This window comes from Cynocephalus volans, chromosome 6 (assembly GCF_027409185.1).
Source record: "Cynocephalus volans isolate mCynVol1 chromosome 6, mCynVol1.pri, whole genome shotgun sequence".
NCBI classification, from domain to species: Eukaryota; Metazoa; Chordata; class Mammalia; order Dermoptera; family Cynocephalidae; genus Cynocephalus; species Cynocephalus volans.
The window spans coordinates 1,033,010-1,054,911 of NC_084465.1; the positions used below are offsets into that span (position 1 = coordinate 1,033,010).

General features: G+C 49.2%; 1 protein-coding gene across 3 annotated transcripts in view; it reads left to right on the forward strand.

Annotated features, from left to right (window-relative positions):
* PTPRN2 (protein tyrosine phosphatase receptor type N2) overlaps positions 1-21,902 on the forward strand; it is a 906,619-nt gene that overhangs the window by 210,330 nt on the left and 674,387 nt on the right. For all 3 annotated transcript variants that reach the window (XM_063099753.1, XM_063099755.1, XM_063099754.1), the window contains one exon: positions 6,917-7,030. In XM_063099753.1, coding sequence (XP_062955823.1) covers positions 6,917-7,030 — 114 coding nt within the window. The remainder of the gene's footprint in view (positions 1-6,916; positions 7,031-21,902) is intronic.

A 21,902-nucleotide genomic window follows, 5' to 3' on the forward strand; every position in this document is an offset into this window, starting at 1 on the left:
ACTGGGGACAGCCAGCCCCCGACCCCAAGCACGGACAGAAGGGAAGGGGAGGACGGAGGTGCAGAGCTACCCGAGAAACTCGAGGCTCACACCTGCCCCTCACGGAGAGCCCCTGGCACCAGCCCCTCGGTTTGTTCTCCAGCGAGCACTTCAGCCAGCAGACCAGGCTTCTAGCGAGTGTGGAAGACATTTCCATGGGCATCTCATTTTCTTTTAGACAAACGGGAAAGCACCACTTAATCAGTCACAGCATCTCCTTAATCTGCTCCGGGTGCAGGGCGTGTTGTAATGCTGGAGCTGCGGAGCTGTGGTCCCTGCTCCCAGGAGCGCACGGCATTCTTGGGAGAGGGTGGGGGTGCAGGGCTGCAGAGGTGAGGCGTGGTCTTCCTTACGTGGAGACTGTGTGAATGAGAATGTGAAAGTGTGTGCGTGTGTGGGTGTGTACACACGTGTGTTGTGGATTGTGCACGTGTGTGCATTTGTGTGCAGGCGAGAGTGCAAACACGCATGCCATTTGTGTGTGAATGTATGACTGTGCCCATGTGTGCACATGTGAGTGTGTACACATGTACATGCATGTTTGTGTGTATGCCTGTGTCCATCTTGGTGTGCACATGTGTGCATGTGAGTGTGTGTGACTGAAAGTGCATTTGAGTGTGCATGTGTTAGCATGTGCACAAGCACACATGCATGTGCGAGTGTGAATATATGCACACATGCGTGAGAGTGCTGTGCATGGGAGAAGTGTCTGAAAGTGTGTGCATGTTCGTGCACGCTTGTATGAGTTGCATGTGTGCACCTGTGTGCACGCACGTGTGTAGTAGAGGGCCCCACAGGCTAAGGGAGACCTAAAATGGGTGGGGTCTGGTCCTGGAGGAAGGGCAGCCTATCAGGTCCTGAGACGGGTTGTGTTGGTGTCTACAGGACAGTGACGTTTATTAGTGAAAACGGCCTGGCCTGGGAACAGCACTCCAAAGAGCTGTGGTTGAAACAAACAAACAAGATAAACGAGCTCTTTTTTCACATTCTCCTAAAAATCTAGCTAAAAGGTCAGTATTTTCCTTTACAAACGGAGGAAACTGACCCCCCATTTCTAGGTTATTGTTCGTGAAAATGTCTCTAAACAAAGCTTTTGATTCTCAAAACTTGTGTGTCATTTTCAGCAAACTCAGTTAACTGGGAGATGGCCCTCTTCTCCTCAGGACCTCGAGTGTCCCTTTCCTCCTTCTCCAGCGCTGTCCACGCTGGTCCCCAGAGGCAGTGGGGAGCCCGTCTTCTACTCTGCATGGGAGGGTGCCGTTCTAGAACCCGGGGGCCTGGGGACCCCCCAGTTCAACTAGCTCACGAGCTTTAGACCAAGTCCACCTGTCGATGGCGGAGGCCTGTGGTTGCTGCCGTCACCATTTACAGAGGTCTGCCGGTGGCCTCCCTGGGGCCCCACGGCTGTCAGAGGGACAGTTGCACCTCCCCCCTCCCAGCTGGGCATCAAGAAGCCTTCACGACCTCTCCAGCCCACCCGCCCCTCCAACCCGGCCGCCCCCTCCAACCCACCGCCTCCTCCAATCCAACCGCCCTCTCCAATCCACCATCCACCACACCCTCCAATCCAACTGCACCCTCTAATCCACTGCACCCTCCAATCCACCTGCACCCTCCACTCCACCGCCCCCCAACCCCAACCACCCCCTCCAGTCTGCTGCCCGGTCCAGTCCGCCACCCCCCCCAAATCCACCCTCTCTGGGGCTGCCACCCTCTTGCCTGGGCCGCTGCTTCCACTCCTGTGGGCTCCTGGCAGTCTCCACCTCTGGCCAGGGAGGCCTGTTTTGAAAGTGAACTCAGAGAAGACCCTGCCCTGCCTGGAGCCCTTGGTGGCCCTTCCAGCTCCTGGCATGAAGATGAGCGCTCCTCACGTCCAGTGTCTGTGAGGCCTGCCCAGGTTGCCTGACTGGCCTGGCACTCCTTCCCACTTGGTCCTGGAACCTCAGTGTGGTGGCACCCAGCATGGTGGCCCTGCTGTCCATCAGGGCACAGAGCTGCTCGCTGTGCCTGGAATGTTCTTCTGCCCTTGTGTAGGTCACTCTTCGTTCTCTAGAGGCAGAAGCTCAACCCAAATGCCACTTCCTGGGGAGCCTCTGACCACCTGGCAAGCTCGTGCCCCTCTCCCATGCTCTCTTCGTGGCCTGCCCTTTCCTGTAGCCCGTACACAGTTATAACCGAACGGCCCGTGGCAGAGCATTCATGGCACCAGGAGCCTGGAAGCTCCTGAGAGCAGAGCCCCTGGGGTCTGTTCTTGCCAGAGTGCGTGTCCCCTGGCTGTTCCACCATCCATCTGCGTGACACTTGCAGTTGTGTGCTTGTGCGATTCCTGGGTGAGGGTGTGAGACAGAGGCCCGCAGAGTGATGTGCGCGGCTCCAGGTCCAGCTGTCAGCATGGGGAGGCGCTTCCCAGTGTGCGGGAGGTGTTGTGGTTAGAAACGCCGAGTTATCCTGCAGAGAAAAGAGAGAAGAGGCAGCAAGGCTGTTTACTAGGAAGGAGTGAGGGAATTAGGCTTCTGAATGGAGCTATTAGCATTATCTGTTTACCAGATGAATTTATGACGCTGGAATAGCAGCATCCTTGGGCTCGCCTCGTAAGTTTGGCAGCTAACAGATGCTAGAGCTGTGCGTGTGTGCATAGGTGTATTTGTACATGTGCACACATATACACGTATGTGCACACACGGGTGTTTTGATGGTGACAATGCCTGATGATTGAGGAACTGGAGAACCCACAGTTTTCATAGGCAAACCCGTCCTTACCTCCCATGAACTTCAGATCCCATGAATTTTTGGGATGCTCCTCCCGTGCTGAGACTCAGAATCAAGGACATTCGTGCAATGCCGATTCTTGTAGAAGACAAGAGGTTCTAAGGGTCTCGGAGAAAGGCTTGCAGAATCCACGGCACCCAGCCTCGATGCTGCTATGACATGAGCTTCAATTCTGTGTCCAGTGCAGACATGTGGGGCTGCTGGGCTGGACCGAGGGGCCCAGCCAGATGAAGGGATTGTGTTGATGGGGTGCAGGCACAGACATAAAAAAGTAGAAAGAAGTCAAAAACAGATGAACGTTTATAAGAGGCACTGCGATAGGAAAAACCCCAGATGGGGTCTTGCAGCGAGTGTCCTGGGGATACCGAGGTGGGAGTTGTAGACGGGCTCCATTCAGGAGAGGGATCCTGAAATGCTGAGTCCCAGGTAATTTTCAGGGCAATCATACAGTCGCTTTGCCAGGTGATTCAGGTTGTGTCACTCCTGGGATGGTTTTAGAGACTAGACTGATGTGAACAAAGGTGCTCCCAGCCTGGACTATGAGAACGGTGATTCTCCGGCTGCCTGGGCCCCTAACTCCACCGCACGGGAGGCTCAGATTTTGGGGTCCAGTCTATTGGCAAAGTGACCCAGAAGAAGAAAGCGCTGGTCTCAAAATTCTGGCCACTAAAAAATCAATTCTGTCAAATCTATTTAGGGATTTCTTTAATTTTCTATTTTGCTACTAGCCATATATCCATATTTAGGGAAAGCTAGCAACTTTGGCTTCTGGAAATCAAGGAGGGTGGTGGTGGGCATGCATGGGGTCTTCCAGGCTCTCTGTTTCTGGTCATGATCACCTTCAGCAAAGCTATTGCTTATTATTTATTAGAACAGAGGACACCCATATAGTGTGTCCTTTAAATACGCTGATCAAGATGAATTTCACTGTTGAAAAATGTGTTGGGTGAAACAACGAGATACCACCACGCACCTAACAGAATGTACAAAATCCACAACACCGACAACAGCAAATGCTGGCGAGGACGTGCAGCAGCAGGAGCTCCCGTTCACTGCAGGTGGGCACGCAGGATGTGCAGCCGCTTTGGAAGACGGTTTGGCGGCTTCTTACACAACTAAAAATCCTCTTACCAAATGACCCAGCAGTCATGCTCCTTGGTATTTACCCAGAGGAGTTGAAAACTTATGCTCCCGCAAAAACCTGCACACGAATGTTTATAGGACCTTTGTTTATAATAGCCCAAGCTTGGAAGCAACCCACGTCCTTCACTAGGCGAATGGATAAATGGCCCGTGTTATATCCGGCCAGAGGAATATTATTCAGCACTGAAAAGACACGAGCTGTCAAGCCTTGACAAGACATGGAGGAACCTCAAATGCATGTTACTAACTGAAAAAAGCCAATCTGAAAAGGCTGCATACTGTATGATTCCAACTCTGTGACATTCTGCAAAAGGCAAAACTATGGCGACAGTGAACAGATCAGTTGTCGCCAGGGGCTGTGGGGCGGAGGGATGAACAGTGCACCCTAATGTAAACCGTGGACTCTGGGTGAGGATGATGTGTCAGTGTAGGCTCATCAGTTATGACCAATGCACCCTCCTTGTGTGTGGGGGGGTGTTGACAGTGTTGGACGCTGCGCCTGTGGGGGCAGGAGGTATATGGGAAATCTCCCTACTTTTCTCTTCATTTTGTTGAAAATCTAAAAAACAAGTCTACTAAAAAATGCGTTGGGGACAGTTCTGTCTCTCCTCCATCATGGATCCAGTCTAGGGGCAAAGGGAATCAATGCTTAGTTTAATCTCAGCTTTCACACTGTTAAGACAACATTATTAGCTGAGACTTATTTTAAGAGCACAAACAATATTATCTGTTACACATATTCTAAATACATGTTTAAAAGAAAGATTTCAGGAAAATCTAATAACTATTATTCTGAGAATATATTTACTACATTGTATGCAACAAATAAAATTTAAAGATGTCACTATACTTCAGAAGAAGAATTTACGTGGAAAGTTCCAGAACAGGTGGGGATCGTCTTTGGCCATTTTTCTTTATGAAAACCTGAGTGATTTCATGGGTTTCCTTAGGAAGGTGATTCTCTGCATATCTTTGGGGGTGTTTTGTTAACCACAGATGTGTTTCTCTTATTTTTACTACCAAGCTCATCCGTGGCCTCTGGCTCCAGGGAGCGGTCTCATGAGGCTGAGACCATGACCCACCCTGTGTCCAGCCCGGGGTGCATGTGTCCAGTGCGCGTGGGCGCCAGGCCAGCCGCTGTGAACCGGGTGCGGTTCTTGGTGGGGGGTACAGTGGGCAGCACGTTCACCGATTCATTGGGCAGAACATTGATCCTGCGCAGTGGGGACGAGTGTGGTCCTGTCTCTGAGCCACGTGTCCTGCCTGTAAGAGGAAGCTCTGCTGGCTCTGGCCAGGGTTTGGGGGTCACTGACAGGGCTCCAGCCTGGAATCGAGGAACGTGCTTCTGTTCTTCACGGGCTCAGCTTCTTACTTCCTCCTTCGTGGCCTCGTGGGCTTAGTCATGACACTCCGGCCCCAGAGTTTCATTTGTGAAGTACGGGGTTGGACCGTTTTAATGCTGCATCCAGTTTCTCCATATGGTGATTCTACTTTCAAGATATTTTCATTTGAGAAGTAGAATAAAGTCTTGGGTATGTTTTCAGTAGTTCCTTATTTTTTCTCCCTTCTGCCCTTTCTCCCTCCCACCCAAATGCGCGTGCTCGGAGTTATTTGTATTTGATACACGCAAAAGAACAGGGGTGCGTGTTCTGTCCACGTTGCTGCCCAGCGGCCTGTCCGTCAGTCTGGGTGGGGGAAGTGGGGACACGCCCTGTCCTCTGCGGGGTCGTTCCTGGTGCCATCCTGACTTTTCATGGCCACTCTGTGAGCTTCAGGGAGGCTGAGGGGCCACGTGCTGGGGCCCAGCACGGGGGGAAGCACCACGGCAGGCTCGGTTTCCCCTGTGTGGCCGTCACGCACCAGCACTGAGCAGCTGGGACAGTCGTCTCCCCGTATTCTTTGGGCTCTGCAAAGTCCCACAGAAATCCGTGAGACACTTGTGGTACTTACGATTATGTTCTGCTAACCACGTGGCCCCGGCCGTGGTAGGCATGGATGTACCATCAGACCCGTGATTGCTGAGTGGGCCTGGCACCGTGCAGATGTGGTTCTGCTAATTGAACTTGCTGTGTCTGAACGGCGTTCCTCAGCCACCCTGCGACAGGACTGTTGTGAACAGTGAAAGAACCCGTTCCATGCACCCGGCCAGACCGCAGGTGGCCGCCCTGCACGAGAAGCACAGTCCCTGAATCGGTCCTTTGTGTGCACAAGGAAGGTGGGTTACGTGCTTGAAACCCCCACAGGAAGCTTGTCTCGAAGTCAACCATTCGCCGAGTACAGACTAATTAGGGCCCAAATCAGCTAGAAGGTGCGGTTTGAAAGGATGTGGGTGAGCAGAGTCTGACGTTTCAGACAAATGGACTGGAACTAAATAAATTAGGCCCCATTAACAGCACATTGTTCAGCGAGCACGTCCCTCCCCGCATCACCAGAAGCTCGCGGGCAGCTGCGGGTGCCGAGTCCGCCTCGTTCCCAGCGCCGGTCCCGGCCCGTGTGCGACACGTTTCACCGAATCCTCACGGCTTCTGCAAATTGATATTTATGTTTCCTGGGAGTTCTAATTTTCATCTGGAAAACTGGCCCTGGATATTATTGACTTTTTTGGTCATTGAGTTGTCAGAAGCAAGTTTCACATCAGAAATGTGAAATTGCAAAAAGGAGGGCTGGGGAGGGCCTGGGAGAGGCAGGGAAAGTAGAATAAAACAGTTCAAACCACGCTGGATTTGCAAGTCCTTTTCTCTCCAGCTTCCCATTCGTGTTTTCCATGATGCTGTGTTTTTTATTTAACACACCATCACTTTCCAAGTGCTTCTGAATTCTGATAGCTCTTTGATGACTTTCTACAGCCGCGTTCCAGGCCTCGCCATGGTGCACAGTGAGAATATATTGCAAGGATGTGTGATATCTTTCTGCCCTAAAATGAAATGTCATGTTCTCTCTCTTCTCTGCCTTCCCTTTCTCACAGACGGAGTGTTTGGAAGGTGCCAGAAGGTTCCAGCAACAGACACATACCGCTATGACGTGTCACCGGTGGTTGTGCAGCACCTGCAAGGCACCTTGCAGAAGCTCTCCCGCACAGGTAGGGCGGGCGGGGTCTCCCAACACGGTGCGTTGCGGAGGCTCTGCTGCTCCTCAGACATCGTGGCCTCTTGGGGAGCAGGGGTCAGAAGTGGACTGAATGAGCTCGTGTCGTGTCATGGGGTGGGCAGCCAGAAGTGCGGTGCCCAGAAGGTTCCCACCACGGTGTTTGGTCGTGGGTTGGGCCCTGGCCTGCTGCTGACGATACAGGGGCTGTAAGGGCTCTTCGTGTCTGGATCATGACAGATGCCAGAGGCTGCTGTGTCTGAGGGCCAGGCCTGGCACGGCGTGGCCGAGTGGCTGCCCACCTGAGCCTGGTCAGACCCACCTTGGCCTTGGGTTGGCCTTGAGAGGGTCCGTTGGCCTCTGCGTGTTGTGCAATTTTTTGTTATATGATTTTGTTGCAGGAGATTCCTGTCACCTGTTTACTTCACAGGGGTGCCAAGAAGATAATTTTAAAAATTACAATAATTTAAAAACTGTATATGATTTTATTATATACATAGTTTATACTGTATGTGCTTTTATTACATGTGTATAATTTTAAAACTGAGGGAGAAGCTGTGTCATCAGGCCCAGCCTTACAATGACCTGTTGCTCTTACGAAGTCATGTCTCCTCCCACCTGGACAAGAGCCGACTGGTGGCCACCGGCAGTGGTCATGACACCACTTGAAGAGCAGCTCTCGCAGGGTCAGATCCACACGTCTCCCGCCCAGGGGAGCAGGGCTGGGGGTGGGACCAGGCAACCCACACGACCTTGGACTTGAACTTCTATGTTTGTTCTGGGGTCATGGCACTCCCCAGGGGTATGCATGTCACCCCATAAAGAAAACAAGTGTGTGCTCGGACAACCTGTGTTCCTCCCCATGGACGTTCACTGTGTACGATGGCCTGCAGGTGCTGGGAAGTCCTGCACAATCAATTATGTCGATTTGGTCACTCCCAGTCAGTTGACCACCACACCCCTCTCCCCACGGCACCGACTATAGAGTTTAACCTGAGGCAGAGCCGCTGGGAGACCCTGAGCGTGGTGTTGGAGGGGCTGACCCTGCGCGGTCACAGGAACTGGCCGGGCATGCATCAGGGTTGTCTTGTGCCTGGCGCCGGAACCCACAGGGCAGGCAGCGGGAAGGGGCTGTGGATGTGAAGTGGGGGCCGAGGGCCAGCTGGAGCCACAGGAGTGGACGGGAACCCGTTGCCGTGGTCATGGCCTTGGTGGGGAGGGTCCCGCGGTGCTTTCCCCAGAGGAGGAGACAGGGTGTCTTTAAGGTCTGTGGGTGGTGACTGTCCACCCTGCCATCTGCTCTCCCCTCTTGATATCCTGTGACTTAAATCATGAGATTCAAAGTTCACTACCTAGACAGTACGAAGATATTTCACGTCTTATCTCAGATAGTAAGAGATGAGAGAAGGGAATGAAACAAGCTATTTTGTCCCACACACGCGAACACATTTAAATCAAAATAAGGGAGAAATGTAGTCCTGTGTCTCTTAACAATGGGGACATGTTCTGAGAATACGTTGTTAGGTGATTTCGTCGTCACGCGAGCATTACAGAGTGCATTCGCACACACCTAGAAGGTACAGCCTGCGCATGCCTGGGCTATGCGGTGCAGCCACAGTAATCTTATGGGACCACCACTGAATGTGCATTTTGTCGTTGATAATCGTGTGACGTGTGGCTGTCCTCGTAGCTATTTTGGCTCTCGTTTCTGCATGTGGCCGTGGGCTGTCCTTGTAGCTATTATGGTCCTCATTTCTGTGTGTGGCCGTGGGCTGTCCTCGTAGCTATTATGGTCCTCATTTCTGTGTGTGGCCGTGGGCTGTCCTCGTAGCTATTATGGTCCTCATTTCTGTGTGTGGCCGTGGGCTGTCCTCGTAGCTATTATGGTCCTCATTTCTGTGTGTGGCCGTGGCTAGTGCTGATTCTACCTTCTCCCATCACCGGTTTCACATTCCCTTGCCCTCAGGAAGCCGTCCAGTTGCCATGGTTCCTTGCCTGGTGGGTGACACAAAGCTTCGTTCCTGTGTGTTCTGGGCATTATCAATCCTGTCTGAGTTGGATTCTGATGGTTTTTTGTTGACTCCAGTCACGAGATAGAGGGATCCCGGAGATGCTGTGCATTTTTGACATCACTCGCCCACCCCACTGTGCAAAAGCATCTCACTGCCCTGAGAGTCAGGATCACCCCTGCCGGTCCCACACCCCCTTAACCTGTTGACTCAGAGGCGTGAGGAGCCCACAGTAGCCCGGGGGGTGGCCTTAACTTCCAGTTCAATGGAATCATTGTTTCATCCCAGGGTGAAAGCATTCTTCCCTCTGAACTAAGATGTATAGACCAGAGGAACATATGTTCTTACGGGCAGAAAGTGAAAATTTTTTGCCAGTGGGTAGCTAGGGGTAATAGTGGTTCCACTCCCACCTCCACCCCTTGATTCCTGGACCTGTGAGTCCTGGCTACAGGAGAAATAGTACCATATATTGGGTGCTGATTTAGAGCGTATGCAGCCCTCTGGAGAACCTTGCCCCGGCCCTGCAGGGTATTGTCACCTAGCTGGCACTGTAACTGTGACTTCAAAAGGCCACTCCACCATTCTATCAGACAGGCTTCTTCAGCATGATGGGGAACATGGTAAGACCAGTGAATTCCATGAGCGTGAGCCCATTGCTGCACCTCTTTAGCTGTGAAGTGAGTTCCTTGGTCAGAAGCAATGCTGTGTGGAATGCCATGACGGTGACTAAGGCATTCCCTGAGTCCATGGATGGTAGTTTTGGCAGAAGCATTTTGTGCTGGGAAGGCAAATCCATATCCAGAGTAAGTGTCCATTCCAGTAAGGACAAAATGCTGTCCCTTCCATGATAGAAGCGGTCCAGTGTAATCAACCTGCCACTAGGTGCCTGGCTGATCGCCCCCGGGAATGGCGTCACATCAGGGGCTCAGCGTTGGCCTCTGATGCTGGCAGACTGGGCACTCAGCAGTTGCTGTAGCTAGATCGGCCTTGGTGAGTGGAAGTCCAGGTTGCTGAGCCCATGCGTAACCTCCATCCCTGCCACCATGGCCACTTTGCTCATGAGCCCACTGGGCGATGACAGGGGTGGCTGGAGAAAGCGGCTGACTGGTGTCCACAGAACAGGTCATCCTGTCCACCTGATCATTAAAGTCCTCCTCTGCTGAGGTCACCCTTGGTGAGCATTCATAAATGTCTTTACCTTTTTTTTTTTGCCCATTCAGAGAATTCTGTCTAATATATCTCTTCCCCAGACACCCCTGTCACCAATTATCCAGTAACGTTTCTTCCATGTCCCTGGCCACAGAGCCAAAAAATTAGCTACAGCTTTTGAATCGGTGTATAAACACATGTCACCTTCCAAGCAAAATGAACACCGAGAGGCACTGCCCGAGCTCTGCCCATGGGGAGGACTTCCCCTCACCTCTGTCCTTTAGGGATGTTGCAGAGGGGCTGTAGTGCCGCAGCTGTCCACTTTTGGGTTGTGCCTGTGTATCGTGTGAGCCATCTGTAGACCAGGCCTGAGTCATCTGAGTCCAGCCTTTGTAGGGAACTCTCCACGAAGCCAGACTGCAGGTTGGGGAAGAAGGTCATGTCGCAGTGTGGGCCATGGGCATCTGGACCATTTCCGGAAGCAAACTAGCTGAGCCCCGGGACCGGTTCGAGCCCACTTCTTTCTGCATCAGTTACCTTTGATGACAGCTGTGTGTGTGCCCAGCACTGTGGCTTGGCAGGACCCACAATGACTAGTTTATAGTAACGCCTAAGGCCCAGGAGCAGGCCAAAAACAGATTCTTGAAAGGAGAGTAGTTATCCTAGAAAACGTCACATGCTTGCTCCAAAATCCCAAGGGTTTGAGCTGAGACTCATTGATAGCGGCCTTCAAAGGCTCCAGACGGCATTGTTGTCTGACTCTGACCTCCTTTGGTATGTAAGTGTCTTACTGATGTGTGTGGAGCAGTTGCTTCTTCCTGGCCACTAGGTCCAGCCAGCATAATATCATCAATGCAAGGGACCACAGTGATGACCTGTGGAGAGGCCCCTGAGACCAGATGGTGGTGTCAGCTGGACGGCTGACACACTGCTGATACAAGACAGTGACGGTGTATTGCTGGCCCGGCCACGTGGAAACAAATTGCTTCTGAGGGTCTACACTGCAGATGTAGCGAAGGGCACCCACCAGGTTAATACTGCGTACAGGTACTCGGGGAGCTGTTAACTTGCTCCAGCAGAGAAACCACGTCTGGTACAGCAGCTGCAATTGGAGTTTCCACCTGGCTAAGTTTACAGTAAATAATCCTGTCATTCTCCAAGATTCAGCTGCCTTCTGTACAGACCACATAGGCGAGTTGAATGGGGACATGGTGGGAATTGTCACCCTTGAACTTTCAAGTCCTTGATGAGTAATCTCCACAGTCCTTCAGGAATGTGGTGTTGCTTTTGGTTTATGATTTTTGTAAGTAGAGGCAGTTCTAGTGGCTTTCACTTGGCTTTTTCTGCCATAATAACCCTCGGCACACAGGTCAGGGAACCAACGTGGGGATTTTGCCGGTCGCTGAGTATGTCTATTCCAATTACGTATCCTAGAACAGGGAGATAACCACATTTGGGGATGCGCTGGACCCACTGTGAGAGGGACCTGGACTAAAACTCCATGATCACCCAACCTCCATAAGTGCCTACTCTGGTGAGCCATGGTGACATTTTAGTGTCGGGTCAGAGCCAGTGTCCAGTAATCACTGAAAAGTCTGATTATGTCCTTTTCCCCCGAGCACAGTCACCCTGGTAAGAGGCTGCAGGCCCCTCTGTGGAAGACTGGGAGAAAGATTAGCAGGATACACCTCTGGCTTATGTAGCAGGGTCCTTCTTTAAGGAGACCCGCTCCCCCCACTTTGTTCAAGGGACACAGTCTGTGAGATGACCCAAGTCTGGGAATCCACTGAGGGGCTATGACTCTCTGGGTGATTTAAGTCAAACTTCTGCTCAGTAGATCTGGAACTTTCCTGCCCGTGGTTTAGATCCGTAAGATGTTGGTAGGCTACCCACCTATTTCAGTTCTAGAAACACTGTGACCAATGAAGCTTGAGTCAGACTCTTCTCACTTTATGGGGACCACGTCCACCCTTTCTTTGGTGCCACGACTTGGCGCCTGCTGCCCCAGGATCCCATCATCCCCATTGCACATAGGGGTCCTGGATTGTGGGAGCAGGTCCCCCGTAATGTCAGACCTACAGAGGTACATCACCGCAGAGCTCTTCGGGGAGGCTAAGACACCCTGTGAAGTCAGTTCTTGTGGTCGTTATGAAACGTGTGTCCTCTGGACTCTGTGGGGTCATCAGCAGGTCTTCAGGGTAAATCTGTTCTAGTGTCCCAGAGCCTTTGGGCACTTCTTCTATGATACACCAAGAAGTTTTGCCATTTCAACTTAATCTCATGTAGACTCCCTTTGGGTCTGTGTCTATGTCAACCAACCATGGAAACTGTAGGGCCATCTCCAGCCCTCAATCTGAAACACCAAAGGGAGCTCTGTGCTTTGTGGACCTGTGATTCAACTTCTGTCCATCCACCTTGCCCTCACACCCTGGAGACCCAGTTGGCAAAGCCTTGCATTTCTTTCTGTGTGTGTGGCACTGGCTCCTGGCCATGCTCCAGAGCCTGCCTCTGGGTCTGCCGGGGCTTGTGCCCAGTCTCAGATCTGGATGCCACAAGAGAGGTACGGGTGGTCCCCAAGTGGATGGCAGGGCCTTGCGAGGCAGCCGCCTCAGGGAGGGGGCATTATGGGTTCTCCAGGCCAAGGCAGGGCTGAGCTCTGCAGCGGGACAGGAGGTGCTTCTGCTGGCAAAGTAGGCTTGTTGGATTTAGGGGTCCAGTGTCCATAGTTCCATCAGGGTTTGCCCGTATGTCCCCTCCTATTCTTATTCCTTTCTAATCAGTGCCCTAACTGTAAGGAAGGAACCCTGTGGAGCTGGGAATTCAGTTTGCATTGGAATTCAGTCCCACACTAAAGTAGACTTTGGGTTTAGTGTTCAAGTTCAAAGTGAGTTTGAGACGTAACGATATCACTCCACGGAGTTGGTTAGAAATGGAGGCAAGCAGATTTTAATGAATGGGTTTGATTTTTAGACCAGCTTTCGATTTTCAATAAGTTGAGCAGAAAGTACAGGAAGCTGGCGTGTTCTCCTCAGCACCCCCGTCAGCTTCCCCATTACCGCGTCTGCTTGTGTGCACGTTTGTGTGCACATCTGTGGCAATGGATGAGGCAGTATTGATCTATTATTGCTAATGAAAGTCCACAGTTAATGTTAGGTTCACTCTGTTTTGTACATTCCGTGGATTTGGACAAACATATAATGACATGTGTCTACCATCAGAGTGTCATACAGGGTATTTCCACCGCCCTGAACATCCTTCGTGCTCTGCCCATTGACCCTCCCACCCCCAGCCCCTGGAACCACTCATCTGTTTACTGTCTCCGTAGGGTTTGCCTTTTCCAGAATGTCACGTGGTTGGAATTACACAGTGTGCGGCCTCTTCAGACTGGCTTCTTTCATTTAGTAGCGTGCATCTGAGTTTCCCCCACGTCTTGTTGTGGCTTGACAGCTCACGTCTTTTTACGCTGCATCGTATTGCTTTGCGTGGATGTGCCACCGTTTATTCATCCAGTCACCTACTGAAGGACGTCTCAGTTGTATCCAAGTTGCAGCAATTATGAGTAAAGCTGCTGTAAACATCCTGTGCAGGTTTCTGTGTGGACATGTGCTTTCAAGTCATTTGATTAAGTGCCAAGGGGCACAGTTGCTGGATTGTATGCAAAGAGCATGTTCAGTTTTATATGAAATCACCAAACTGTCTTCCAAGGAGGACGTGGTGGGAGAGGAAGTTACTAAACCTCTTTGGGACTTGATTCGTCATCTGGCAGATGTGAATAATCAAACAGGATTATCGTGAAGGTAAAATAAAATGAAATGTTTTAAAACATTTTGTAAATGGAAGTATTTCCAAATGTTGAATATTATTTATCTTGATATTCCATGTCCAGCCTATGATAACGATAACGTGGATCACACGTTCCTGTTAGTTTTCGGGGGGATTACTGCAAGGTTTCTGCTTAGCTGGTTGGCTCTGCACGTAAGGTCTAACACCAGAAGAGCAGCAGCGTTCCAGGAAAGAGGATGTGTTCTGGTTCTTTCCTTGCCACCGTGGTGATGGCAAAGGCAATAACGCGCTGTAGCATGTCCACCTGCAGACAGGAACAGACATCCTGGGAAGCGCTGCTGGGGCGAGGAATGGGCTGCTTGGATCTCTCCCCTCCAGGGGCGCTGGGCTGGTGGGACATGGGGTCAGTCTGTGACTGGGGACAAATACCAGACTTCTTCACCATCATTGTTTTGGCATCAGTCACTTCACACTGTCATATCCTGGGTGTTTTATCAGAAAATAAGACGCGTGGGAGCAAGCCTGTTGACTGATGCACTGCAGGTCTCATGCGGTCCCTTCTCCAGGTCCCGACTGTGCTGCACACTCCCATTGCCCTTCCCACACACCCACTCAAGGGGAGGCAGCAGGGGCTGCAGGGCTTGCACCTCTAGGAAGATGACTTTGGAGAGGGAGCAGATGAGGTGGGCAGTGTGGGGGGCACACACGTGCACAGCCATGCACATGCGTACACACAGGCACAGGCACACAAGAGACACATGCACAGGCACATGTATTCACACACATGCACACACATGTATACACACAAGCACATGTGCCCACAGGCAGATAGGCACACATGCACACAAACACACACCTGCACAGAGACAAAAATTTACACACATATTCACAGGCATGCAAACACATGTATACACACAAGCAGATGCACCAACAGGCACACACATACATATGCGTGCATACACAGTCATGCACAAAGCATATACACAAGCACATACACACAGGTGCACGTGCATACACATGCACACACAGGTGCCTGTCTGCACCACTTTGTGGCTCCTCATCTCACACCATCCTTTCCAGCAGCGCTGTGTAAGCTAGAAGTTTTATTTTCTGGTTTCCCCAGTCAGTATTATCTGCTCTCTGCCTCAGTTTCTCCCTGGGCCTTTCAGATTTTTAGCCCTGATCACGGAAGACTCCACTGTGGCCAGCACTCCAGGGGTCCTGGGGATTCTGCATCTTACAGAGGAAAGAACCCCTAATCTTTCCTGGTTTCCTGAGCTTCATTAGCCTGATGTGGAGACGACTTTTGGAGAGAGAACTTTTTCAGAACCCCTGAAATCAGTCTACCTCAGTAACCGCATTCAAAGTAGAGACTTGGTCGTGTGTTTCTATCTGTTGTCTGTGAAGGCCACCTCTTGGTCATGGGGGCGATGGTTTCAGTGACAGACGGCTGCTTGCGCTGCTTTTGGGGCCTTTCTCACCAAGTGGGAGGGTAGATGGGATTTAACTCTACAACTTCCTTCTTCAATGTAAGTATATACATCAAGGAATAAAATATGTTTACTTCGTTTTTACCATTCTTGTCTACTCCAGGCAGCATTATTTCATGGGCAGACACACCGTTCTCTCATGTATTAACACTTTTAAGAACGCATTTCACTTTTTCTGATGAGCCATTAAAATTCTGCATCTAAGTGTCACTTGGCATGCAATTTGCTGTCATGAACATAGCTATGGATTTGTTTTCTAGCAATAATCTCCTGATGTATTGAGCTGTATGTCAAAAGCAAAAAGCAAGAAAGCAAAATAAAAAATAATCTTAACTGTGTCATAATTCCTTAAAGGAAACTGAAAAGAAATCCCCAAACAACGTGGAACATCACAGAAAACCATTGAAGACTCTGGTGGTTCTAGTCCTCGTGGCCTCTGCAGAGGAGGGGCGGCCAGTGGTGTGTTCTGCGCACGTTCTGCATTGAGCTGCTCAGCACTGGAGGTTGGGGAAGCTGAGCTCTGCTGTCCTTCTGGATTGTTCTCTGCCTGCAGTTGACCTCCACCTACTCACCTGCCTTCTCTTGTTTTCACACCCAGTCTCTGCCCCTGAAAATTGGAGTCATTCCTTCTTCTGAGATCTAGCTGAGACTCACCACCCCAAACTCTAGGTGGACTCGTGGAGCTGGGTCGGGGGACAGCGCTGGGCTTCAGTCTGATGTGGGTACAGAGGGTTTGTGTCAGAGGCACCCATGGGCGCTTGCCCCTCAGGATTACATTCCATTCAGCTGGATATTCCCATGGTGGGAACATGGCTACGGGACCACCAAGGGTGGAGGAAGAGAGGGTGGACGGAGCCGCCACCGGGGGACGGCCTGATGGGGACAGCCGCTGGACAGCAGGTCCGTCCTTCTAATTATCTAGCACCTACTGAACCCGTTTCGACTCCAGTTTCTCTGCATCCTAAGGTGTTTCTGTGAAAGGAACTTTTATTAAACACACCCCATTTTTTCAATAACTAACATTAGTTCCCGGGCTTGATTTTAAACAGCCCCAAGTGGCAGGTCGGCGGCTGGATGACAGGTCCGGGCTGCGTCCGTGGCGATGGGGGGAAGCGGGGAGCCGGGAGCCGCCTCTCCCACGCAGCCCTGCGGCCCTGGACGGCCCAGCCTCCGCAGGCTTGGCCACCATCAGGGTCTTATTTCTGACCTCAGAGTTATTGGGGGACTATGGAGGGCTGTGCAGCTTAGCACCGGGAGGCGGCAGGAGCCTGTCCAGGCTGTCATTGGAAGGATGAGAGCGGCTTTCTGAGGGAGGGCAGGTGTGTGGGGCGGGGGCTGGCCTGTGGGTCCCCTGTGCTGAGGGTTGACACTTGGTCTGCTCACGCCGTCCTCATCCTGCCACAGCCGACGACAATATCTGAGTGCAGGTGAGCACGCCACAGAGGAGCGCTCCCGCTTACGCTCCTTCCCGGTCTCTGCCTGCCTCTGCAGATGTCATTGCCACCCCTCAGGACACGGTCCCCTTGGCCCTGGTGCTTTTACTCTGGGTCTCCCCAAAGCGAGCTCTGATGGTGGAGGTTTCAGGCCGCTGGTGCTGTCGTTTTCACAGGGGAGCCCACTGCGCTCTGTCCCACCACTGCCTGGATTTCCTAACGCCGCAGAACACTTGGTACCGCTGGTCGCCTGGCTCACTGTCCCTGCACTCCACTGTGTCGTGAGCTCCGAGAGCTGCCGTTGTCACCTGCTGCTGCGTCCTGGCACCTAGTGCCCGCCGCGGGTCGTCTCTGATGCACAGTGACTGAACGGCGACCGCGCATCAGTCACTTGCTGGCCTGACCTGGAGGGCCACGTCCGGAATGTGAGTCGGGTCGTCCGGCCTTTTCTCTCATCTCCGGTGTGTGCCAGCGCTGTGATCATATCACAAGGCCTCCTTTCTTTTTTCTTTCTTTTCAAGATACTTTTAAACCTTTTTACTGTAAAATAAAACAGAGATATAGAAAATAACACAGAGCACGTACGTATGTGTGTGTCCTCACGAATTCACACAGATATCTCTAATCATATGAGGACTACAGAGTTTTTACTTAACCTTTTAAAAATATTATATTTAAATTTCTTTTCCTCCACTGCAACGAGAATGGTGGTTTCCTAGGAGACCGAGGATGATAGAATCACAACATGCCACAGTCACTCGTTTTTCCCGTCTCACGTATGTAACAGTCTCACAATAACAGGGCAACACTACCCACCGACTACGATGACTGAAGATAGCTATGAATGTTTCTGCTTACGCTACCCCCAGTTTTGCATTTTTCATCCCCATTTATTCTCAGGGCTGTATCACGTGGTCAGCTCCCTTTTGCCCTCCTTTAATCCAACTCCACAAGCAGCCACGTCGCTGCTGCTCTCTCCCAGGCCTTCGTCCACGTCTCCAGTCTAGCTGGTTGTCTGAAGCTTGTTCTCAGATAGATTCCTTAGGAAAGGCTCACGGAGCAATGTGCCCTGATTTCTTGCCTGTTTTTAAGAGTTTGTACCCTTCGTACTTGAAGGTCAGTTTTCCTAGATATAAAGCCCTAGTTCATGTATCTTTTTTTAACTGTCTCAAATATGTTACTTTCTTCCGGCCCAAACAAAACAGAACAAAACACTGCTTTGGAAAAGTAAGACGATCTCATGTGATTTCCTTTCAAAGTCATGTGTTTTTTGTTTTTTGACAGCTTTGAGATGTAACTGGGGTGTCCATTATCAGGGCGCACTTCAGCGGTTCTCAGTGTGCTCACAGAGCATGCAGCAGTCACCACGGTCTGACCTGAGAACATTCTGTCACCTCAGGGAGAAAGCTCATGCCTAGTGTAGTCACTTTCCATTCCTAGCTCAAACCTCAGCATCACTGATCTGCTTTCTGTCTGTGCAGATTCCCCTTTTCTGGACATTTCATGTAAATGAAATCACTCCACGTGTGTCTTTGTGTCCTTGGCTCCTTTCACTTTGCACAATTGTGTTTGGGGTCCACGCTGGTGGTGGCACGTATCAGCAACCCCTTCTCGCTTAATGCTGGATGGCATTTCATTGTATGCAAATAGCACATTCCCTTTATCCATTTTCCACACTCACCAATTGAGCACATTTGAGTTTTTTTCATTTTTCATTCATCTCTGGCTACTATGAATGATGCTGCTATGAAAACACACGCACAAGTCTTTGTGTGGACGTGTGTTTCCGTCTGTCTTGGGTGGGTGCCTAGCAGTGAAGTTGCCAGGGCGTGTTCTTTTTGCCTAGATGTTTGAAGAAGTTTTGTTTCCTGAGAAGTCCACTAATTTTACTAGAATATGTCTTGCTGTTGGTTATGCTGGGTCAGTATTCTCAGGTACCCTGTGTACTCATTAAATATGTTGCTTCAAATATAACTGTGTGTGTAAGATAAAATAAGATATAACTATACATAATACATATTTATTTATCTAATGTCAGGAAAGTTTTTTGAGTTATAGTTTTTAGTACCTGTTCTGTTCCCTTGCTTTGATTTTCTTTTTTGGGTACTGTTATCCAAATACTGTATCTTCTTTGCCTGTCTTCAATAGTTGTTACTTTCTCTGTTTCTTTTTCCCATTAAATTTTTTTAATATTGTCTTCTTCACCTTCTAATTTTCTTAAAAAATTATCCATTGTTTTATGAGTTCTTGTGCTATTTCTACATTAGTTTTTATTTCTAAAATGAAAATTTTTCTTTATTTTAGTTCTAATTTCTTCCTGCATTCTGTCCCCATGTTTCTGAGTTTTTCCAATTCTGATTTGTGTGGTTCTTTTTGTGTGTAGAATCACCTTTGTAAACTGTCCTCAGTTTACTTTGGAATACTGCATCACTGTTTGAGCTGTGGTCGTTTTCTTTTCTTTGATTTCTCTCTCTCTAGCATGCTTTTTACTGTGTATAATGATGTTTTTGTGCTCCATCTTTTTTGTCCCTTTGTGATAACTTTCTTTTCTCCCCCAAATATTGCTTTTTATGTGAATCTAGTTTTCCTCAACACGTAGTAGGTGAAGGGATTCATAAAGCTTTCTATCTTTACGATGCTCTTTCTTCTGGTATTGTTGTGTAGTGCCAATAATGTGGAAGGCTACTTTTTTATTATTGAGGTAGAATTGACATACCATACATCAATCCTTTTGAAATGCACAATTCAGTGGTTTTCATATGTTCTCTAAAGCTCTGTGCATTTTTTATATCATTCTTTTATATTTCTGTTCCTCAGACTGGATAATTTCAATTAACTTATTCTCAAATTTGCCAACTCTTTCTTCTGCTGTAAAAACTGCTGTTTAGCTCCTCTAGTGAATTTACTTTATTTTAAAATATAACTTATATCTCCTTATTAACATTCTGTGTTTGATGGGATGTCATTCACACTCTCCTATAGTTCTTTAGACATCATTTCCTTCAATTTTTTGAACACAGTTAAAGTAGTTCCTTTAAAGTCTTTGTCTAGTAAGTTTGACTCCTGGCTTCCCCAACAACAGTTTCCATTGTTCGCTTTTCCGTGTATGAGGCATACCTTCATGTTTCTTTGCACATCTCATTTTTGTTGAAAACTGTATATTTAAAATAGTATAATGTGGCAGTTTTTGAAATTAGAGTCTCCTCTCTCCTTAGAGAGAGGTTTTTGATATTGCTGTTTATTGTTGTTTGCTTGTTTAGTGACTTCTCAGAACCAATTCTGTAAGGTTTGTATACTTTGTCATGTGTGACCACTTCAGTCTTTGCTCAGGTGGCTTAGTGGCCTGATATTGGTTGGACAGATTTCCTTAAATGTCTAAAAATCAGTTTACTGAGAGTTCTTTCTGCATGTTGGGGTGCACATTCAAAAGTTGGCCAGGAGGTTTACAACTCTGCCTTAGCCTTCACTTCCTGCTGGCTCAGAGCCTCAGATCAGCCAGAGGTGAGAGCTTAGGGCCTCTTCATGACTTTCCTGAGCATGCAAACAGCCCTCCACATGCTTGTAGCCATCCAGATTCCCAGGATTATGGCAGGGCCTTCCAAAGCCCCTGTGGACATCTCATACCCCAGCTTTTCTTCAAAGCTTTTTGGTTAGCCTACAACTTTTCCCAGCTGTTATTCCATACCCCACGCAGCTGGAAAGTTAAACAATGTCTCTAAATGTTTTCAACAAATTCTCCTACTGAAAATACTTTTCCCATGTGTGAGCTTTGAGTCAGATTAAATAAAGACAGGCTTTCAAGTGAGTTCTTCCAGGGAACTGCCAGACAGGTCATGTAGTGAAAATTTTCTGGGAAGAGGTTTTCAAGGAGCACCAACCCCACCCTGCCCTTCTGGTGGCTGCCAGGCTCTCTTTTTCATGCCTGTGGCAGAGCTGGAGAGAAGGTGATGGAGATAGGGCAAGTTAAAATGGCAGAAATTTTGCTATTCTTGCTGAGAATCAGCCATTTTTCTCAAGTAAATGCTCCCTCCAGATTCCTGCTAGCCGTTAGTTAATTTTCAGAGCTCTGAAAAAAAATTGATTCTGGCATTTTTTGACAGTTTTCTTAATTGATTTTTTGGAAGAGAGAAATCTTGGAAGTCCTTACTCTGCCGTTTTTACTGATTTCTGCACCTTACTTCTTGAGACTTATTGTTTATGGTCCTCTTCCCAGTTTTTATCTGGATGTCGTCTTGGGGATCACTGTCCTTGGGGATGACTTCATTTAGATTTGATTTAAATGTGGCCCTTGGGGTTTTTTATTTGTTTTTACCATCTAGTTACTCTGTTTATTTTTATGTGGGAACTGGGGAATATCTAAAAGCAGTGCTGCCACGGTCATGCCCATCTTCCAAGAATCAATTGATCAATCACTCAACCAGCCTTCGCCCTCTCTCTGTCTCTGTGTTTTGTGTGACACAAACGTGAATGCCTGTTTTCTCCATTGCCCTTTCCCTGTTGCAAATATCTGTTGGATTCCCCTGTACTGGAGGAAAGAAGCTGCTCCTGGCTTCAGAGCAGTGGTTCCCAGTCCTGGCATCATGTTGAAAAACCTCAGGAAGCTTCAGAAACATTGGGGTCTGGGCCTTATCCCTCCAAGATTCTCCCTCGTATGGCCTCATATGGACCCTTCCATCGGCATCTCTTAAATCTGCTCATATCCTTCACCAAATTTCTGCAGAGATTTTTCTAATTCATTTTAAAGAGTTCTTTTTGCCTTAAGGATATTAATCCTTGAGTGTTAAATTTGTTCCTTATCAACTGACTTTAAATGTAATTTGTGATGTTTTCCTTTTAAAAAAATTTTGTTTACTATTATAAAATACCTTTGTAAAAAAAAAATTCACCAGATGATTCCAATGTCTTAATATCTCTTTCTTTCATGTATAACATAGGACTAGCACTCTCTGAGTTACCTTAAACTTGTTTTAAAAACCAACATTGGGGCCGAACCTGTGGCTCAC